Source organism: Neomonachus schauinslandi, chromosome 13 (genome assembly GCF_002201575.2).
Source record: "Neomonachus schauinslandi chromosome 13, ASM220157v2, whole genome shotgun sequence".
Classification (NCBI taxonomy): domain Eukaryota; kingdom Metazoa; phylum Chordata; class Mammalia; order Carnivora; family Phocidae; genus Neomonachus; species Neomonachus schauinslandi.
In genome coordinates this window covers 67,359,266-67,376,069 of record NC_058415.1, presented here as the reverse complement: position 1 = coordinate 67,376,069, position 16,804 = coordinate 67,359,266, and the positions used below count along the sequence as shown (strand labels likewise).

The window sequence follows — 16,804 nt, the reverse complement described above, 5'->3', positions numbered from 1 at the left end:
TTGACTTCAGTCTCTTGCTTAAAAAGGAAAGAAAGAAAAGAAAGTAGAAACCCTAAAGACAATCTGATATTTACAACATATCCTATAATATCCTATAATTCAGGTAAAGAAACTCTTTAAAGCTCCACCACAGTCTTTATGTAATATCTCATGTTATAGCATGTCAAAGATGCCCAGAAAAATGTGACATACAACCTAAGTTCTTCAAGGGCACAAACGGTACTTCATGTACTTTTAGATCCTCTACAGAGCCTAGCAAAGAGAGTACAATGAATAAACATAGTTTCCACCTCACATGAACAACTGAAAGAATCTATATAAGCAAAATTTGCATTATTACTCTCTTTCCACCCAGAACATACTTCCTGTCTTTAAGTCCCCAGATCCAAACAATCCTTTGCAGGGCAACTCATGTGTCTACTCCATTAAGCCCTTTGGACAACCTCCAAAGAAAATCTCCTTGCCTTTGAATGATCTCCCAATGGCAAGTGGCATATTCAACCATGTTTTCTGGTCATCTATGCTTTCTTCATTGGTGATGTCACTCACTCAGGCATCAGTAATTATTAACCTGATGACTGTCAAATAAATTAAAAATTTTTAATTTCCATTTTTATAAATGTCCTTTTCAATAAACTGGGTAAATGAATTGTTCATTTCTGATAGTATAGTCTTAGATAATTAAGTATGGAAGAATTCAATACAGAGAGACCTCTAAAAGAGGCTTTTGACATTTATCAGTGAACAAATACATATTTAAAAGCTACCACAAATACTAGACACACTGCCAGGGATGCAATGATAAATAAAACAAACCTAGTCCCTCTCCTCATAAAGTTTAAAAGTAGAGTGTACATGTCTTATATTTCTCTTTCTCATATTTCTCTTCATAACATCTTAAGGACAGAGTCTGGGTCTTATTCAAAGTTTATATGCCCATATGTATCCCTCAAAGGGCCTAATAACACTGTCCCTCATTCATGTTTTCAATAACATAATATCTGAATATACCTCTCAACAGCATTCAGCACAACTCCCCAGTCCATCCTTCCTAAAACCATATCTTGGTTTTCCCCTTGCTTGACTAACAACTTCTTTCTAGTTTCCCATTCTGAATCTTCTTTCTCTAAGTATTAAACAATCTCATAGCTCTGTCCTCACTCTTGTCTCACTCTGTTTCTCTATGTAATATAACTGCCTCAAGTTAATTTATAAATTTAACACTAGCTCAATAAAAAAATACCAACAAGTTTTTTTATGGAGTTAAGGCAAATTGCTATTAAAGTTCATATCAATATGAAAAAATAGCTGGAAAAAATTGAAGAGAAAAACAAACATGCAAGAATATCCAAAAAAACACTGAAAATGAAAAATTCCAAGAGTGTCTGATTCTCCATAGCCTTGCAGAGAGAACACAGAGCCAGACTTTTTAAATTTTGCCAGCCAGATAAATGAGAAATGATATCTGAGTGTTATTTTAATTAATATTTCTCAAATGATAAGTGTTGCGCATCTTTTCACATGTTTGAAAGACATCGTATCTGCTCTGTGTGAATTGTCTGTTGACAGCTTCCTTTTAATTTTTCTATCAGGTTTTTGGCCCAGTATCCCTTAATTTTTAAGAGGTTGTTATGTATTACAAATATACGCCTCTGTGATATATGTTGCAAGTACTTCCATCACAGTTTGACAGCTGTATTTTTACTTTGTCCATGGTGCTTTCGTCCATGCAACTTTTTAAAAAAAGTGTTATAGAGTCAAACTTATCAAACTTTTCTTTATAGAAAAAGAATAAAGAAAGCCCAGAGTAAGTACAAGGAAGGACATAGTATAGGCCTGAAATTAGTGAAATATCAAACAGAAAACAATGACACTAAAGGCTGGGTCTTTCCAACAAATCAATGACATTGATAAACATCTAGCAGGACGGATTTAAAGAGAGAGAGAGAAGATACAAATGACCAGTACCAGGAACTAAAGTGGAGACATTACTACAAATTCCACAGACATTAAAAGAGTAACAAAGAACTGCCATGAAAAATTTCATGCCAATAAAATAAAAAATTTAAGCAAAATGGCAAATTCCTTGAAAAATACAATTTACCAAAATGAATACAAGTAAAATAGAAAATCTGAAGTCTTATATCAAACACTTAACCAAGAAATAATATCAACCCACATAAATGCTTTCAGAGAATAGAGAATCAAACACTTCTCAACTTATTTAATGAGCCAAGTGTTATGCTGATACAAAAACCAGACAAGGAAACGACAAAGAATACTGCAAACCAATATCCTTCATGAACACACTGGAAAAAAATCTTTTCAAAATATCAGCAAATTGAATCTAGCAATATACAAAAAGGATACATCATAACCAAATGGGGTTTGTCACAGAAATGAAAGGTTGATACAACATTTTTTAAAATCAATGTAATCTACTATACTAACAGAATACAGGAGGAAAAAAACCATATGATCACCTCAACCACTACAGAACAAAGCATTTAACAAAATTCCAAACCAATTTGTGATAAAAATTCTCACCAAATTAGGAATATAAGGGAATTTCCTCAACCTGATAAAGTATACTGATAAGAACTTACAGCTCACATCATACTTAATGTATGATGAATGTTTTCCCACTAAGGTTAGGAACAAGACAAAGATGTCCACTCTCACTCACCATTTCTATTCACCGTTGTACTAGAGGTTCTAGCCAGAACAATAAGGCAATAAAAAGAAATAAACAGCATCCATATTAAAAAAGAAACAATAAAAAATTATAGACAAGATTGTATATGTAGACAATGCTAAGAAATCTACACAAAATATACCAGAATAAGTAAATTTAGAAGGGTCATAGAAAACAAGAAAAACATGCAAGAATCAACTATATATCTACATACAAGCAATGTAAACTATAGAATTGAAAATTTTTAAATTGCTATTTATAAAGGCATCCAAAAATATGAACTACTTCAGGATAAATTTAAATTTAACAAAATATATGTAAAACAATGAAAACACAAAAATTTAAGAAGACCTAAATAGAGAAATATATCATATTGATAGATTGGCAGGTTCAATATTTTTAAGATATTATTTCTCCCAAATGGATCTATGAACACACACAATCTCAATCACAATCCTAGAAGCCGTGTTGGGGTTTTTTTGTAGAAAGTGACATCCTAATCTTAACACTTATATGAAAATGTAAAACACCTAAAACATCCAAAGAAATCTTGAGAAAGAATAAATTTGAAGTACTTACACTATTTGATTTCAAGACTCATTATAAAATTACAGTTACATAAAACAATTTGGTATTGGTTAAAGATAGACATATAAATCAACGGAACAGAACACAGTCCAGAAATAGATCCATACATATAAGGGCAACTGATATTCAACAAAGGTGCCAATATAATTCAATGAAGGAAAAGACAGTCTTTTCAACAAATAGTGCTGGAACAAACTCGTGTTCATATGGAAAAAATAAATCTGACCCTTATTTTATGCCAATCATAAAACTTAATTTGAAATGGATCACATACCTAAATATAAAGGCAAAAATTGTAAGAGGAAAATACAGGCGAAAAATCCTCACAACCCTGGGGTATGGAAGGATTACTTACATAGTACACAAAAAGCAGGACCACAAAAGGAAAATTTCATAAATTGAACTTCATCAAAACTAAAAACTTCTCTTCTAACGACAATACTAACGAAACAAAAAAGAAAGCCACCAACTAGGAGAAAAACATTTGCAATTCATATATCTCACAAAGGATTGGTATCCTGAATATGCAGAAAACTGTTACAACTCAGTAAGAAGACAAACCATCCAATTTTCAAAAATGGGCAAAGATTGGAACAAACACTGCTTAACAATAATATAAATAGCCAATAAGCACAGGAAAAGATGCTCAAATCTCTAGTTTATCAGAGAAATGCAAAAAAAAAACAAAAAACAAAAACCTACAGTGAGATACCACTACATATACAGAAAATGGCTAAAGACTGACAATAACAAATATTGGCAAGGATGTAGAACAATTGGAAGTCTCATACATTGCTGATAGTAATGTTGATGGGTATAACCATTTTGAAAAACAGTGTGCCAGTTTTTTTAAACATTAAACATATGCTTTCCATATGACCTCCTCTCAGGAGAATAAACACTCCTAATTTATCCAAGAGAAATGAAAATATATGTCCACACGAAGTACATGTGTTCATAGCAACTTTATTCATAATAACCTTATTGGAAAAATAAAAAACTAGAAACAATCCAAAATCTGTCAACAGATAACTGGATAAACAAACGGGTGTATAATGCTACTCAGCAATAAAAAGGAATATGCAACAGCATGGGTAAATCTCAAAAACATTACGTTGAACAGGGGCACCTGGGTGGCTCAGTTGGTTAAGCGGCCAACTCTTGATTTTGGCTAGGTCATGATCTCAGGGTCCTGGAATCGAGCCCCACATTGGGCTCCCCACTCAGCGGGGAGTCTGCTTGTCCCTCTGCCCCTCCCCCCACTCGTGCTTGTGCTCTCTCTCTAAAATAAAATCTTAAAAAAAAAAACCACATTATGCTGAACAAAAGAAGCCAGACACAGAAGATACATAGTTTACGATTCCATTTATATGAAACTTGAAAAAAGATTACTCTATAGTGACAGAAACAGGGTAAGTGGTACCATGGAGCTATAAACAATAGTTGGGATTTATTGGAGTAGTACACAGGACCTTTCTGAAGTAATGGAAATATTCCATATCTTGATTATGATAATTAAGCACATACATAAATTTGTCAAAACTCATCAAAATGTAATCTTAGAATGAGTATATTTTATTGTATGAAAATTAAATTTAATAAGTTAGGTATTTAAAAATTTTTTAAAGAGCTTGTTCCTAAGTTTTTTGTAAATGTAACAGCCCTTTGAAGTTATCCTTTGTATTTCTGGAAAATGTACCATCAATCAGTCAGATTAACTTTCTGTATAAGATCTTTTAGTCCAATTTTTCAGATCTGAGATCCTTAATAAAAGACCACAAAAAATAAGAAGAAGAAATCAGAGTACACGAAAGAGTAAGTCGGTGGCTTGGGTATTAGAGGGATCTAAAAGAAAAAATGCTACTTTGTTAAAACATTTTTAAAAAGAGATACTGATGAAGTCGGGCTCTGTACCACACACTGGGAGACTGCTTGCTGTAGGTTATACCTAGAAAAGGAATTAACAGGTCACAAGATATGTGACTCTTCAACTTTGTCAAATGTTGCCAAACTGCTTTCCCAAGCTATTTCTATTTATACTCTCTCCAAATCCCTTTAAATAGTTTGTATGCTTTGTCTTCAATTTCTTTTATTTACCTCAGTCTATTATAATCATTTTTCTATTCTCTACCAGTCCACTGAAACTGCTTTTACTAAGGTCACCAAATACCTCTTCATTTCAAAGTCCAACAACCTCTTTTCAGTTTTAATCACTCTAAACCACTCAAGTCTCCCTGTATTTTATTTCACAATAACACTATTTCACCATAACTCCTTATACCAAGGAGCCAAAAGATAATCCATGCTTCTCAAACTTTTCTCAAATCATCTCTGATGAAAGAAAGTGAACTTGGCAGAGCTCAAAACAAAGGCATGCCAAATATAAAATGTCATATTTTATCTTAAAAAAAAATGTGAATTTTGAATTCTATCCCATAATATATCCCTGTTTAACTTAAAAATGTTTATAATAATTAACACTGGGATCAACCAATGGTACATAATACATCACACTTACAATGTGACTTTGTACAGCTAGTGCCAAAAAAGAGCCATACACCCCTTAGGGTATGTGTAACTCTAGGTTAAGAAACATAAATGACTTGCTCAAAATTGTGAAGCCTGGATTTCACATTCTCACTCCAAAGCCCATGTGCTTTTCCTTATACCAACAGTCTTAGCACCTATTTCTTTCCTCTGAGACTTGGATTTTAACAACCATAAATGACTTGTGAAAGCTGGAAAAGTAGTGAGTCCTCCTTGAATGAAACTAGGACCCTACAAGGGCTGAACATCACTGAATGTTCAGTTGCTTGGGCTACGGAAGAAAGGAAGAAAGGAAAGGAAGATAAGAGGGAGGAAAAGAGACAAGAAGAGAAGGAGGGAGAAGTTTAACACACTTCTCTCAGGAAGAAAGAAAATTAATAGATCAGACATAGAAAAATCAGTAACAATATACTTGAAACATAATGAGCAAGCATATGTATAGATATATGCAGACTCCTTATGCCTCCAAAATAAAGAATATACTTACTTTTCATATATATAAGTAATTATAAAATCTAATCAATACTTGTATAGAAATGAAGTCTCAACAAACACCAGAGAATAACAGACCACATATACTGTCTATAATGCAGTTAAAGAAAAGTTTTTAAAAGTTTAAAAGATTTTTTTAATGTCTGAAATTTTAAAACACACTCTTAAACATTTTTTATCAAAGACATTTTAAGTTAAAAGGAATTTAAACTGGGGTGCCTGAGTGATGCAGTCAGTTAAGCGTCTGACTCTCGGTTTTGGTTCAGGTCATGATCTCAGGATCCTGGAAGTGAGCTCTGCATCTAGCTCCCCACTCAGCGAGGAGTCTGCTGAAGTTTCTCTCTCCCTCTCCCTCTGCCCCTCCCTGCACTCACTTGCATGCTCTCTCTCTAAAATGAATGGCTAAATCTTAAAAAAAAAGAAAAAAAAAAGAGGAATTTAAACTGAATGACAGTAAAAGCATATACATGAAAACATGTGACCTGAGACACAGCAATGTAAAACAGTATGATTGAAAGGAACAACAAAACCAAAAGTTGGTCCTCTGAAAATATTGATAATACACAAAAACCTCTGACAAGACTGATCAAGTAAGATCCTTGACTATAGAATAACTAGTTCTAGACTTCAGGCATAAAAACCATAAACTTGACCAAAAAAAGAGGTAACTACTTTTGGGCACTGACAACAGAGAGTGTAAGACTGATCATGAGAAGAGAGTAACTGATAAAGTGATTCACACATGTACCCTCACTTCTGCCTCAGGACAATTTCTCAAACAGAAAGCTAGAACTTGAAATTGAGGTGCCAGAGACTGAGGTCAGTGAAGCTAAATGGACTTGGATCTGCAGGGCAGGGTATCAAATAGGAGGAAACTGAGTAGGCACAGGGGGCAGGGGAGGAGACTCCAGATGTCTATCTGAGATGGTGCCACAAGTCCTTGGCTTAGGGCTAGCCTGCACATGTCAAGAGAGAGACCTCCTGTGGCTTACCACAGAGTGGCTGCTAGTGGGTTGAGATATCAAAAGAGATACTACAGATTGAGCAATGGTAGGGGCATTTACTTTCTGTTTCTCTTACAGAACTCACAATTTTTATACTTGTATTATAGCTTTCTATGTACTTGTTTTACTTTGGGGGAGTTATTCTCTTTGAAAAGACAAATCATATTTATTAGCATCCCTGTATACGCCAAAACACTAGATTATTATCCAAAACAGAGACAATGCACATTTCCTGACTATATACATAATACAGGAAAATAGCAAAGTAAAGAAAAATAAATAAAATAATTACTGCCAAATTTTTCCCTATATATTCTGTCAATATAAAAAAAATCCGTTTTTCATATCTAAGAAATGAAAAACTATAGTAGCTACTCAGAAACAAATGACAAGCCATTTAAAAATCAATATAAATCTAAATGGAATTTAGGCAAAAAATATGGGTTAAAATGCACATTCTATTTGGAAGTTGGTGGAAAATTAGGAAAATGCTGGGAAATATTATGAGACAAGTTCAATACTCTATGTTATTATGCAATATGGTGTTTAAGTTTAGGTATTATAATAAAGAACTATATGTCCAGCAAATACTGTAAGAAAAACTCTTTTTTATTAATTAGGTCTTCAACAAAAACTGATCCTCGTAATTAAAAAATTCAAGATACTGGTCCTACTTATTCTTACTAATAAACCCACAACACACGTTCATTTTTTTTAAAGATTAAAGTTAGAAAATCTCAGAAATTATACATCTCCCAACACTCCTTCATGATGAAAACACTCAACAAACTAGAAGGGATCTAACTAACTTCCTCAATCTGATAAAGGGCATCAATGAAAGCGCCACAGTTAATATCATACTTAATAGTGAAAGACTAAATGACTTCTCCCTAAGATCCAGGAAAAAAACAAGGATGTTTGTTCTATTTCTATTAAACACTGTATTAGATTGTTTAGCTAGGGCAATTGCACAAGAAAATTAGATAGAAAACATGTAGATTGGAAAGAAAGAAGTAGGGGCACCTGGGTGGCTCAGTTGGTTAGGTGGCCAACTCTTGATTTTGGCTCGGGTCATGAACTCAAGGTTCTGGGATCAAGCCCTGCGTCGGGCTCTGTGTTCAGCAGGGAGCCTGCTTGAGGATTCTCTCTCTCTCCCTCTCCTCTTCCCTCTGCGTCTCTCTCTCAAATAAATAAGTCTTTAAAAAAAAAAAAAAAGTAAAACCATCTCTATTTGAGGTTGACATGATTTTAAATACATAAAATCCTAAGGAATCCACACCAAAAAAACCCACGACAACCTATTAGAGCTAACAAGTTTATTAGCAAGGTTACGGGATACAAGATCAAAAATCAATTTTATTTCTACATATTTACAATGTACAACCTGGAAATAAAACTAAAAAGCAATTACATTTACTACTTCATCAAATAGAAATAGAAAGAAATTTAACAAAAGGAGTATACAACTCGTACACTGAAAACATCATGAAAAAATATTTTAAAAGGCCTAATAAATGGAAAGACATCTGTCTTGACAGAGTGATAGCCTTAAAAGTGTTAGGGTGATAATACTCCCAAACTTATTTGCAGATTCAATACAATCTCTAAGAAAATATGAGCTGGCCTCATTTGCAGAAATTGTGAAGTTAAACCTAAAATTTATATGGAAATGCAAGTGACCCAGAATGATCAAAACAATCCTTAGAAAGGACAAATTCAGAGGATTCGCACTTCTCAATTTCAAAACTAACTACAAAGCTGAAATAATTAAGACAGTGTGGTACTAGCAGAATGATAATATCCTCACATTTACAGCTGATTTTCAGCAAGGTTGCCAAGACAATTCAATGAGGGAAAGAATAGTCTTTTCAATACATAATACTAATGACTAGATATCCACAGAATCTACAAGAATGTAAAAATACATATCCACAGAATGTAAAAGAATGAAGTTGAACTGAATCCTTCCTCATACCATACCCAAAAATTAACTCAAAATAGATCATAGAGCTAAATATTAGAGCTAAAATTATAAAACTAGTACAAGAAAACATAGAGGTAATCTAATTTTAACCTTAGATTCAGCAATAGTTTCTTAGATATGACACCAAAAGCATATACAACAAAAGAGAAAATAGGTAAATTGGACTTCATCAAAATTTTAGAAATCAGTGCTTCTAAAAACGTTACCAAGAAAGTGAAAGACAATCCACAGAATGGGAAAAAATATCTGCAAATCAGATATATGAGGAATTCTTACAACTCAACATTAAAGAGACAAATGAAACAATTAAAAATGGGCAAGTGATCTAAAGAGACATTTTTTCCAAAGAAGATCTACAAACAAGCACATGAAAAGCTGCTAAACATCATCAGTCATCAGGGAAATCTAAATAAAAATCACAATAAGATACCACTTCACACCCACTGGGATGGCTCTAATAAAAAAGACAAGCAGTGATGATGGTATGAGAAATGAGAATTTTCATACACTGCTGGTGGGAATGTAAAATGATGAAACCACCATGGAGAACAGTCTATTAGTTCCCCAAAGGCTAAACACAGAATTACTGTATTATCTAGTCCATTTCTATATGACATACCCCAAAGAAATGAAATACATATCCACACCAAAAAAGTACAATAATGCTCATAGCTCATTATTCCTACTAACCAAAAAATAAAACCCAAATACCCATCAAATGATGGATAAACAAAATGTGGTATATCCATATGATGGACTATTATTTGGCAATAAAAAAGGAATAATATACTGATACATACTACAACATGGATGAACCTCAAAAACATTACACTAAATAAAGAAACAAGTCACAAGGCCACATATTTATGATACCAATTACATGAAATGTCAGAATAGGCAAATTTATAGAGACAAAAACACTAGAGAATAGAACAGTGGTTGCCTACAGTTGGAGGGCCTGAGGAAAAATGTGAAGACTGCTAATGGGCATGATAATTTTTTTTGGAGTACTGAAAATGTTTTAATATTGATTATGGTGACAGCCGCACAATTCTATGACTACACAAAAACAAAACAAAACACTGAAATGTACACTTAAATGGATGAATTGTATGGTATGTAACATATATCTCAATAAGCTGTTACAAAAAAATATATACAGCTCAAAATGTGAGGACTGGAAGATAAGGACACATATGAAGAGACTGCCTCAGATACCTGAAGTACTTGAATTACAGCCACAGATCAGCTCCACTACAGAGACTACTGAAACAAAAGTAAATGATCCCTATAGCAACTTGGCTCTTTCTAAGATATAAATTTATATAATATATATGGTTTTCCTTTTAAGAATTTCATAGGTAAGTTTTTAACCAAAAATACCTAGGCTAAGACAGAATTAGCTATACAATTCCTCTACACTTAAATAATAATCTTATTTTAAAACCAACTGTCTACTTTTGAATAGGGAACAATATCTAATAATGGTTAAGAATAACAATAATCAGGGCGCCTGGGTGGTTCAGTTGGTTAAACGACTGCCTTCGGCTCAGGTCATGATCCTGGAGTCCCGGGATCGAGTCCCACATCGGGCTCCCTGCTCAGCAGGGAGTCTGCTTCTCCCTCTGACCCTCCTCCCTCTCATGCTCTCTGTCTCTCATTCTCTCTCTCTCAAATAAATAAATAAAATCTTTAAAAAAAAAAAAAAACAATAATCAGAATTAGCCTCGTGGTCCAAATAAAATTCGTAAGATGTGTCACAGTGATAGAAGGATATGCACCATCCCCAAATCCTTCCAACAATCACACAATGAAGACGAGGAAATCAGGATTCAGAGACATTAAGTGACTTGCCTACTCAGGAATTAAATAGCAAAGCTAGGATTTGCACTTAAGACTGCCTGTCGACAAAACCTGTGATCTTACACCACACTATCTCCTATCTTCAAGATACAATAAAGCTTCCAACGAGGCAATTATAATACAAGAGACTAAGCACAAGTATGACCTACTAGAAAAATTTTGTAATGTTAAAGCTTAAAGGAACCTCAGAGAACACCTACCACAAGTACCTAATTTTACAAATGAGACAACACTGTCTGCAGTCTCTGATCAGCTATAGCTATTTCCACTACTCTCTGGCGTCTGATATACTATTAGACTATCTGTAAATCTTTCCTGATAGCCTCGAAATAAGTCAAATGAGGAATCAAACAAGAGCTCTGTTTCAGAAAGTCATGGATGTGCTGAATAAACAATCCCAAAATTTACCTTTTTAGACTGTAATAAGAATAAAAAATAAATGTTCCTGTTACCTGCCAAGTATGCAGAACTCTGATCATACAGAATTTATAATACTGATTTACAGCTACTTTGAATTCTTACCTTTGTGGCCACAAGAAACATGGTATAAAGGAACATAAGGTTATGCCTTGATACTGCCAGATGCTTCGTGTGCTGGAAAGTGAAGATAACTGACCCCAGGAGGGTTACCTTGGCAGGGCTGAAAATAAAACACATTTTAAGTCAGTAAGCAATAAACATGATCCATCTCTATATTTCTCAAAGAATACTCTGGAAAATATTAATTTAATGAGTTATTAATAGACAAAAATAAGTTAATGTAAACATAAAGTTTTAGAAGTGCTAAGTTATATAAAGTGTAATTTCACTCTGATAAAATACCAGAGATCTTAGAATGTTCATACATATATTGTGACTCTCTGATAAAGTTCATTTCTATATACAGTATTTCTGAAACACATCTGACCATATAATACTTTTTCACAAAGATTTGAAAGTCCCATGTTCCACAGTATGACTTGGAAAAAGATTAGTCATTATAGGACAAAACAAGCTCCTTCAGTCAGGGGGGAAAAGGAAAAGAAAGCCCTGATTTATAGTATTTTCCCATTTCCATGGTGTAAATACTCCCATCACAGTAAATTTCAGGGTGCTATGCAGAACAGAGAAGAGACAGATGTGCACAATCAGCTCCCATTAACAGTAGGAGCCAGATCCAGCACATTACTTTGCTAAGCCCAACACAGAATATTAGTGTTTGCTAGTATCTTAACAAATTAAGGCTGAAATTTTAACATCTACAGTAAGATGGTAATCTACAAAAAGAAGCATTACTTTCATATTATATATTTGCCACATATTTAAAGTATATCTTAGTAACAGACCATTATCTAGCTTTGTGCTTACAACTGCAGAAAGATAAATGATAAACTCTTAGAATGCCACACTGCAAAATATAACAAATTTCATTTCATGAAAAATTACCTATTTATTTTTTTTTAAAGATTTTATTTATTTATTTATTTGAGAGAGAGAGTGAGAGAGAGAGAGAGAGCACAAGAGGGGGAGCGGAAGAGGGAGAAGCAGACTCCCTGCCGAGCAGGGACCCCGATGCGGGACTCGATCCAGGGACTCCAGGACCATGACCTGAGCCGAAGGCAGTCGCTTAACCAACTGAGCCACCCAGGCGCCCTACCTATTTATTTATTATAAGCTGAGGACTGAGTTCAAAACAGGATTAGGTTTGGGCACCAGGGGTTTAGACCTTGCGTAACAGCTGACTGGGCAGCACTCGTGTTTTGGAACAGTGGTCTCTAAAACTTTTTAACTGTGAATCTTTATTGGTACTCAAAAAGAAAAAAGTGTTTTAAGACACTAATATGTGTTTATCAATTAATTTATAAGTTACATATACATACAACTGTATTATAAAATGTACACCAAATTGACATTTTTAAAGGATGAGATCAAAAGAAAAAGGAATTAGGTTTATCTTTTTTTTTTTCCTTAAGATTTTATTTATTTATTTGACAGAGAGAGAGACAGCGAGAGAGGGAACACAAGCTGGGGGAGTGGGAGAGGGAGAAGCAGGCTTCCCGCCAAGTAGGGAGCCCAACACAGGACCCGATCCCAGGACCCCGGGATCATGACCTGAGCCGAAGGCAGTCGCTTAACCAACTGAGCCACACAGGCGCCCCAGGAATTAGGTTTATCTTAACCTCATTTTGCTATTCTTGGTTTCTAACAGTTTGGGTTCTGTACCACAGTACCTCATCATGGATTCTTCTTAGCATATGCTCTAAGGGATTGCATTCCCTTAGAGCATAAATTCAGAGGCACTGAATCTGAAAAGCAAGGATTCTGCAGACAATAAAATGGGACAGGGAATTGAAGGGCTGAGATTTAGTCAATGAGACTGGTTTGGAAGATCAGGATGCATTTAGAGAATATTCTTATATTAGTTTCCTATGAAATTAGAAAATGAGCTTATCTGCATCCAAAATACAATAGTAGAATAGGTATATGGTAATAGAGACACTTCATTCCAAAAGGGAGAAAACAAAAGGAAAGGAAGAAAGAGGTCACTGGTCCTATGCGATTTCTAAATCCAGCAGGGCAAATTCCATTAGGTTTCAAGGTTTCAAGGCTTGGGAATAATCCTCTGTGACATTAGGCTCTGAGTCCACAGCTCCAGCTTCTGCACTCATGGCTCTGGCCTTTGCACCTGGACTCCAACCTGTGGGCCTGGCCTCAGACCTCTAGGCCCATGGCTTCAGACCAAAATCCATTTTTCCTTTTCTTTGAAGGGTAACACATGTTTGCAGCTGAGCAGTTTTATCAGCCTGTTTCCTGCCTATAGATTTCTGGGAGTCTGACAGCCTCCTTTTATTTCACCTTCTCTCTGTCCCTTTTAGTGCAAGCTGGCAGTGTTTCTACTGATAGAACATTTTCAAAAACCTTGTGGGTCTCCAGCATACGACACAGGGATCCATGACATTAGTTAAGATGGTCCTCCACATATCTTTTCTGGATAATCTCATGTCTATTCCTGGCTTGTGCTGTGATGGCTGAATGGATCCATGAGTCACACACCTTATTTCTTTAACACTAGCAAAAGTTTTCCAGCCGCACCCTTTACCTTTAATCCTTACCTTTAGAGTAAGACTTAGAAAGTCTCCACAACAGAGTTTCCTAAAAATGTATCTCCTAATTTAATCATCTTTTGCAATCTGGATAGGCTGAGAATTTTCCAAATCATCATCTTGGTTTCTTTGTCCAGCAGTTATTCCCTCAATTCAACTTTTCCTCTCTCACTTTACTAAAAGCAGCAAGGAGAAACAAGTCCAGACCTTTAACACTGCTTTAAAATCTCCTCAGCTAATACCCAAGTTCACTGCTCACAAATTATGCTTTCCACATAACCGTAGCACACAACTCAACTAAGTTTTCTCCCACTATATAACTATATCACATCTCCAATTGCCAGTATCATGCTCCTCATTTTCTTCTGAGCCCTCACCGGCACCTCTAACATTCATAGTTCTACCAACATTGTGTTTATGACAATATATGTATTCTCTAAGACCACATAGGCTTTCTCTACTATGCAAAAGTATTTGGTAAGAGATAAATGAAAATTTCTGTATATACACACATACACAAAATATCATAATGAACCAGTGATCAATCTCATCTGACCAACTGATAATTCTTTCATTCATTTAATATTTATTGAGTGTCTACTACTTGGTAGATTTGTTCAAGGATACAAGCAAAAGAGAGAATAGTAAGAAATGAAGTCAAAGCAAATAGGGTGTGGAAGTAAGGCAGATCTTGGAGGGTTTACAGACCATCTGGGAGTCATTCCAAGGTTTTGAACAAAGGAGAAACAATTTGATTTTGGTTATAACAGCCCAAGAAATGTTTTATGAAAGACATTTCAAGGCATATGCTCAAAATGAGAAAAATTTCCCTTGAATCTCATTAATGCCTTATTTATAACTTATCAATCAAAACCTAGTTTGTTCTATTCCTAAACTACCTCATTCACACTTTAAGGGGTACTTTCCAAGTTAAATATCCTAGAATTTGTTGCTTCACACAAACATACACTTCATCATATAGAATGCTTCTCAACTTCATTTTTAACCTATTCTAATGAGTTTATTTTCACATGGAGTCTTTCCTCAGCTTGCTTACTATGGCCACTATTCCTTAAGTCTTTTCCTTCTTGAACTGTGGAAATAGTAACTACATCTCTCTATTTCATTCTCAGGAGCATCAGGGATACATCTGTGAACTTATTTAAGTAAGTGTCTTTAGATAACATTTAATGATCAGATTCTCTTAAGTGGATGCAAAAGGTAGTCTGCACCCTACAATCATAGAGTGGTTTATTTCCTCTACTCTTCTCTTATTTTTATGTGTAATTAAGCTCAACTCTCATTTTTAAAGCAACAAGGCATTATAACGGACTGATTTGTTCCCATAAGCTTAACATTTTACTACTATGTGAATTTGAAATCTGAGTAATGTTGTAGTCATTAATGAAAATGCCAAGAACCTGCAACTGATTCACTTACATCCAGGGAAGTGTGTTCCTATGTAGTTTTCTCTCCATAAATAAACACTCTTCCCACAATTCTTTAACAATCCAGGAGCTTTGGTTTGGTTTATTTTCTAAGGGGAGGAACCCACAGAGAAAAGAATCATACATTAAAAACTACATTTGAGAGAACAGACTTTTTGAAAGAGTAACTCTCCTGATTCTCCTCCCATTATCATGACTATTTTTTCAGCTCCATTGCATCCATATTTAGAAATCTGGTAAGATCTAAGAATAAAAAGCTGGACTCAGTATAGTTTACACCAACTCACTAGGACATCTTCAGCCATTCATCAGCTTCTGGTTTCCAACCTCCTTTTACCAACTGCTCAAAATTCGTGATAACAGTACCACCTGCACCTAAAAATAAAATGAAACAAGAATATTTAGCCAAATTTTATGGAAAAAATATTTGAAACAACCCAAGAAGATCCCCAAAATATAACTTTGAGGAGGAAGAAAAAAAGTTTTCTTGTACATTTATGGTACTGAGACAATTGTAATTCCTCCCTTTTCATCAGTGTTGCCAACTGTCTATGGTACCATAATTAAGGTTAAGGAGCCTCAAGCACAGAGATGTTCCTAAAGGCTTATTTCAGGCCTGAAAAATAAAAATTTCTGTTTTATCATTTCATTCCCTGATACTAGTTTTAGATGCAGTACAATACAACAAGAGATTAGAGAAATTTGTTCAATTTCTACATACAAAAGAACTCAACAATAAAGGTAAGTGATATAGAGTAAAGATGAACCCATAATCAATCATATTTACTACTTCTAGTTATCTAGGGTGAAAAAAACACAAAAAAGAGCAATTTTTAATATAATCTTTTTATATAATTTCTTAAGTTAACTTGTTTTATTTATGGTGGCACTGTACCTTAATTAACCATGAATCCCTCTGGTTCTGAGCTACTAATCAAATCAATCAGAAGAATTTTATACTCTAAGGCAGTCAGGCTCAAAATAATGGCTGATGACGAGTACTAGTGAAAGTGCTAGTTATGAATTAACTTTACTAGCCAAGAGAAGACTTCCTTCTTCCAAAAATACTGTTACCGAAGTATGCGATCCTCATTAATGTA

The 16,804-nt window shown here is 34.6% G+C and overlaps 1 protein-coding gene across 1 annotated transcript in view; it reads right to left on the bottom strand.

Annotated features, from left to right (window-relative positions):
• Positions 1 to 16,804, bottom strand: part of TMEM38B (transmembrane protein 38B) — a 54,606-nt gene that overhangs the window by 4,806 nt on the left and 32,996 nt on the right. The window contains exons 4-5 of the mRNA XM_021691493.1: positions 15,992 to 16,079; positions 11,696 to 11,813 (exon numbers count right to left, since the gene is read on the bottom strand). Coding sequence (XP_021547168.1) covers positions 11,696 to 11,813; positions 15,992 to 16,079 — 206 coding nt within the window. The remainder of the gene's footprint in view (positions 1 to 11,695; positions 11,814 to 15,991; positions 16,080 to 16,804) is intronic.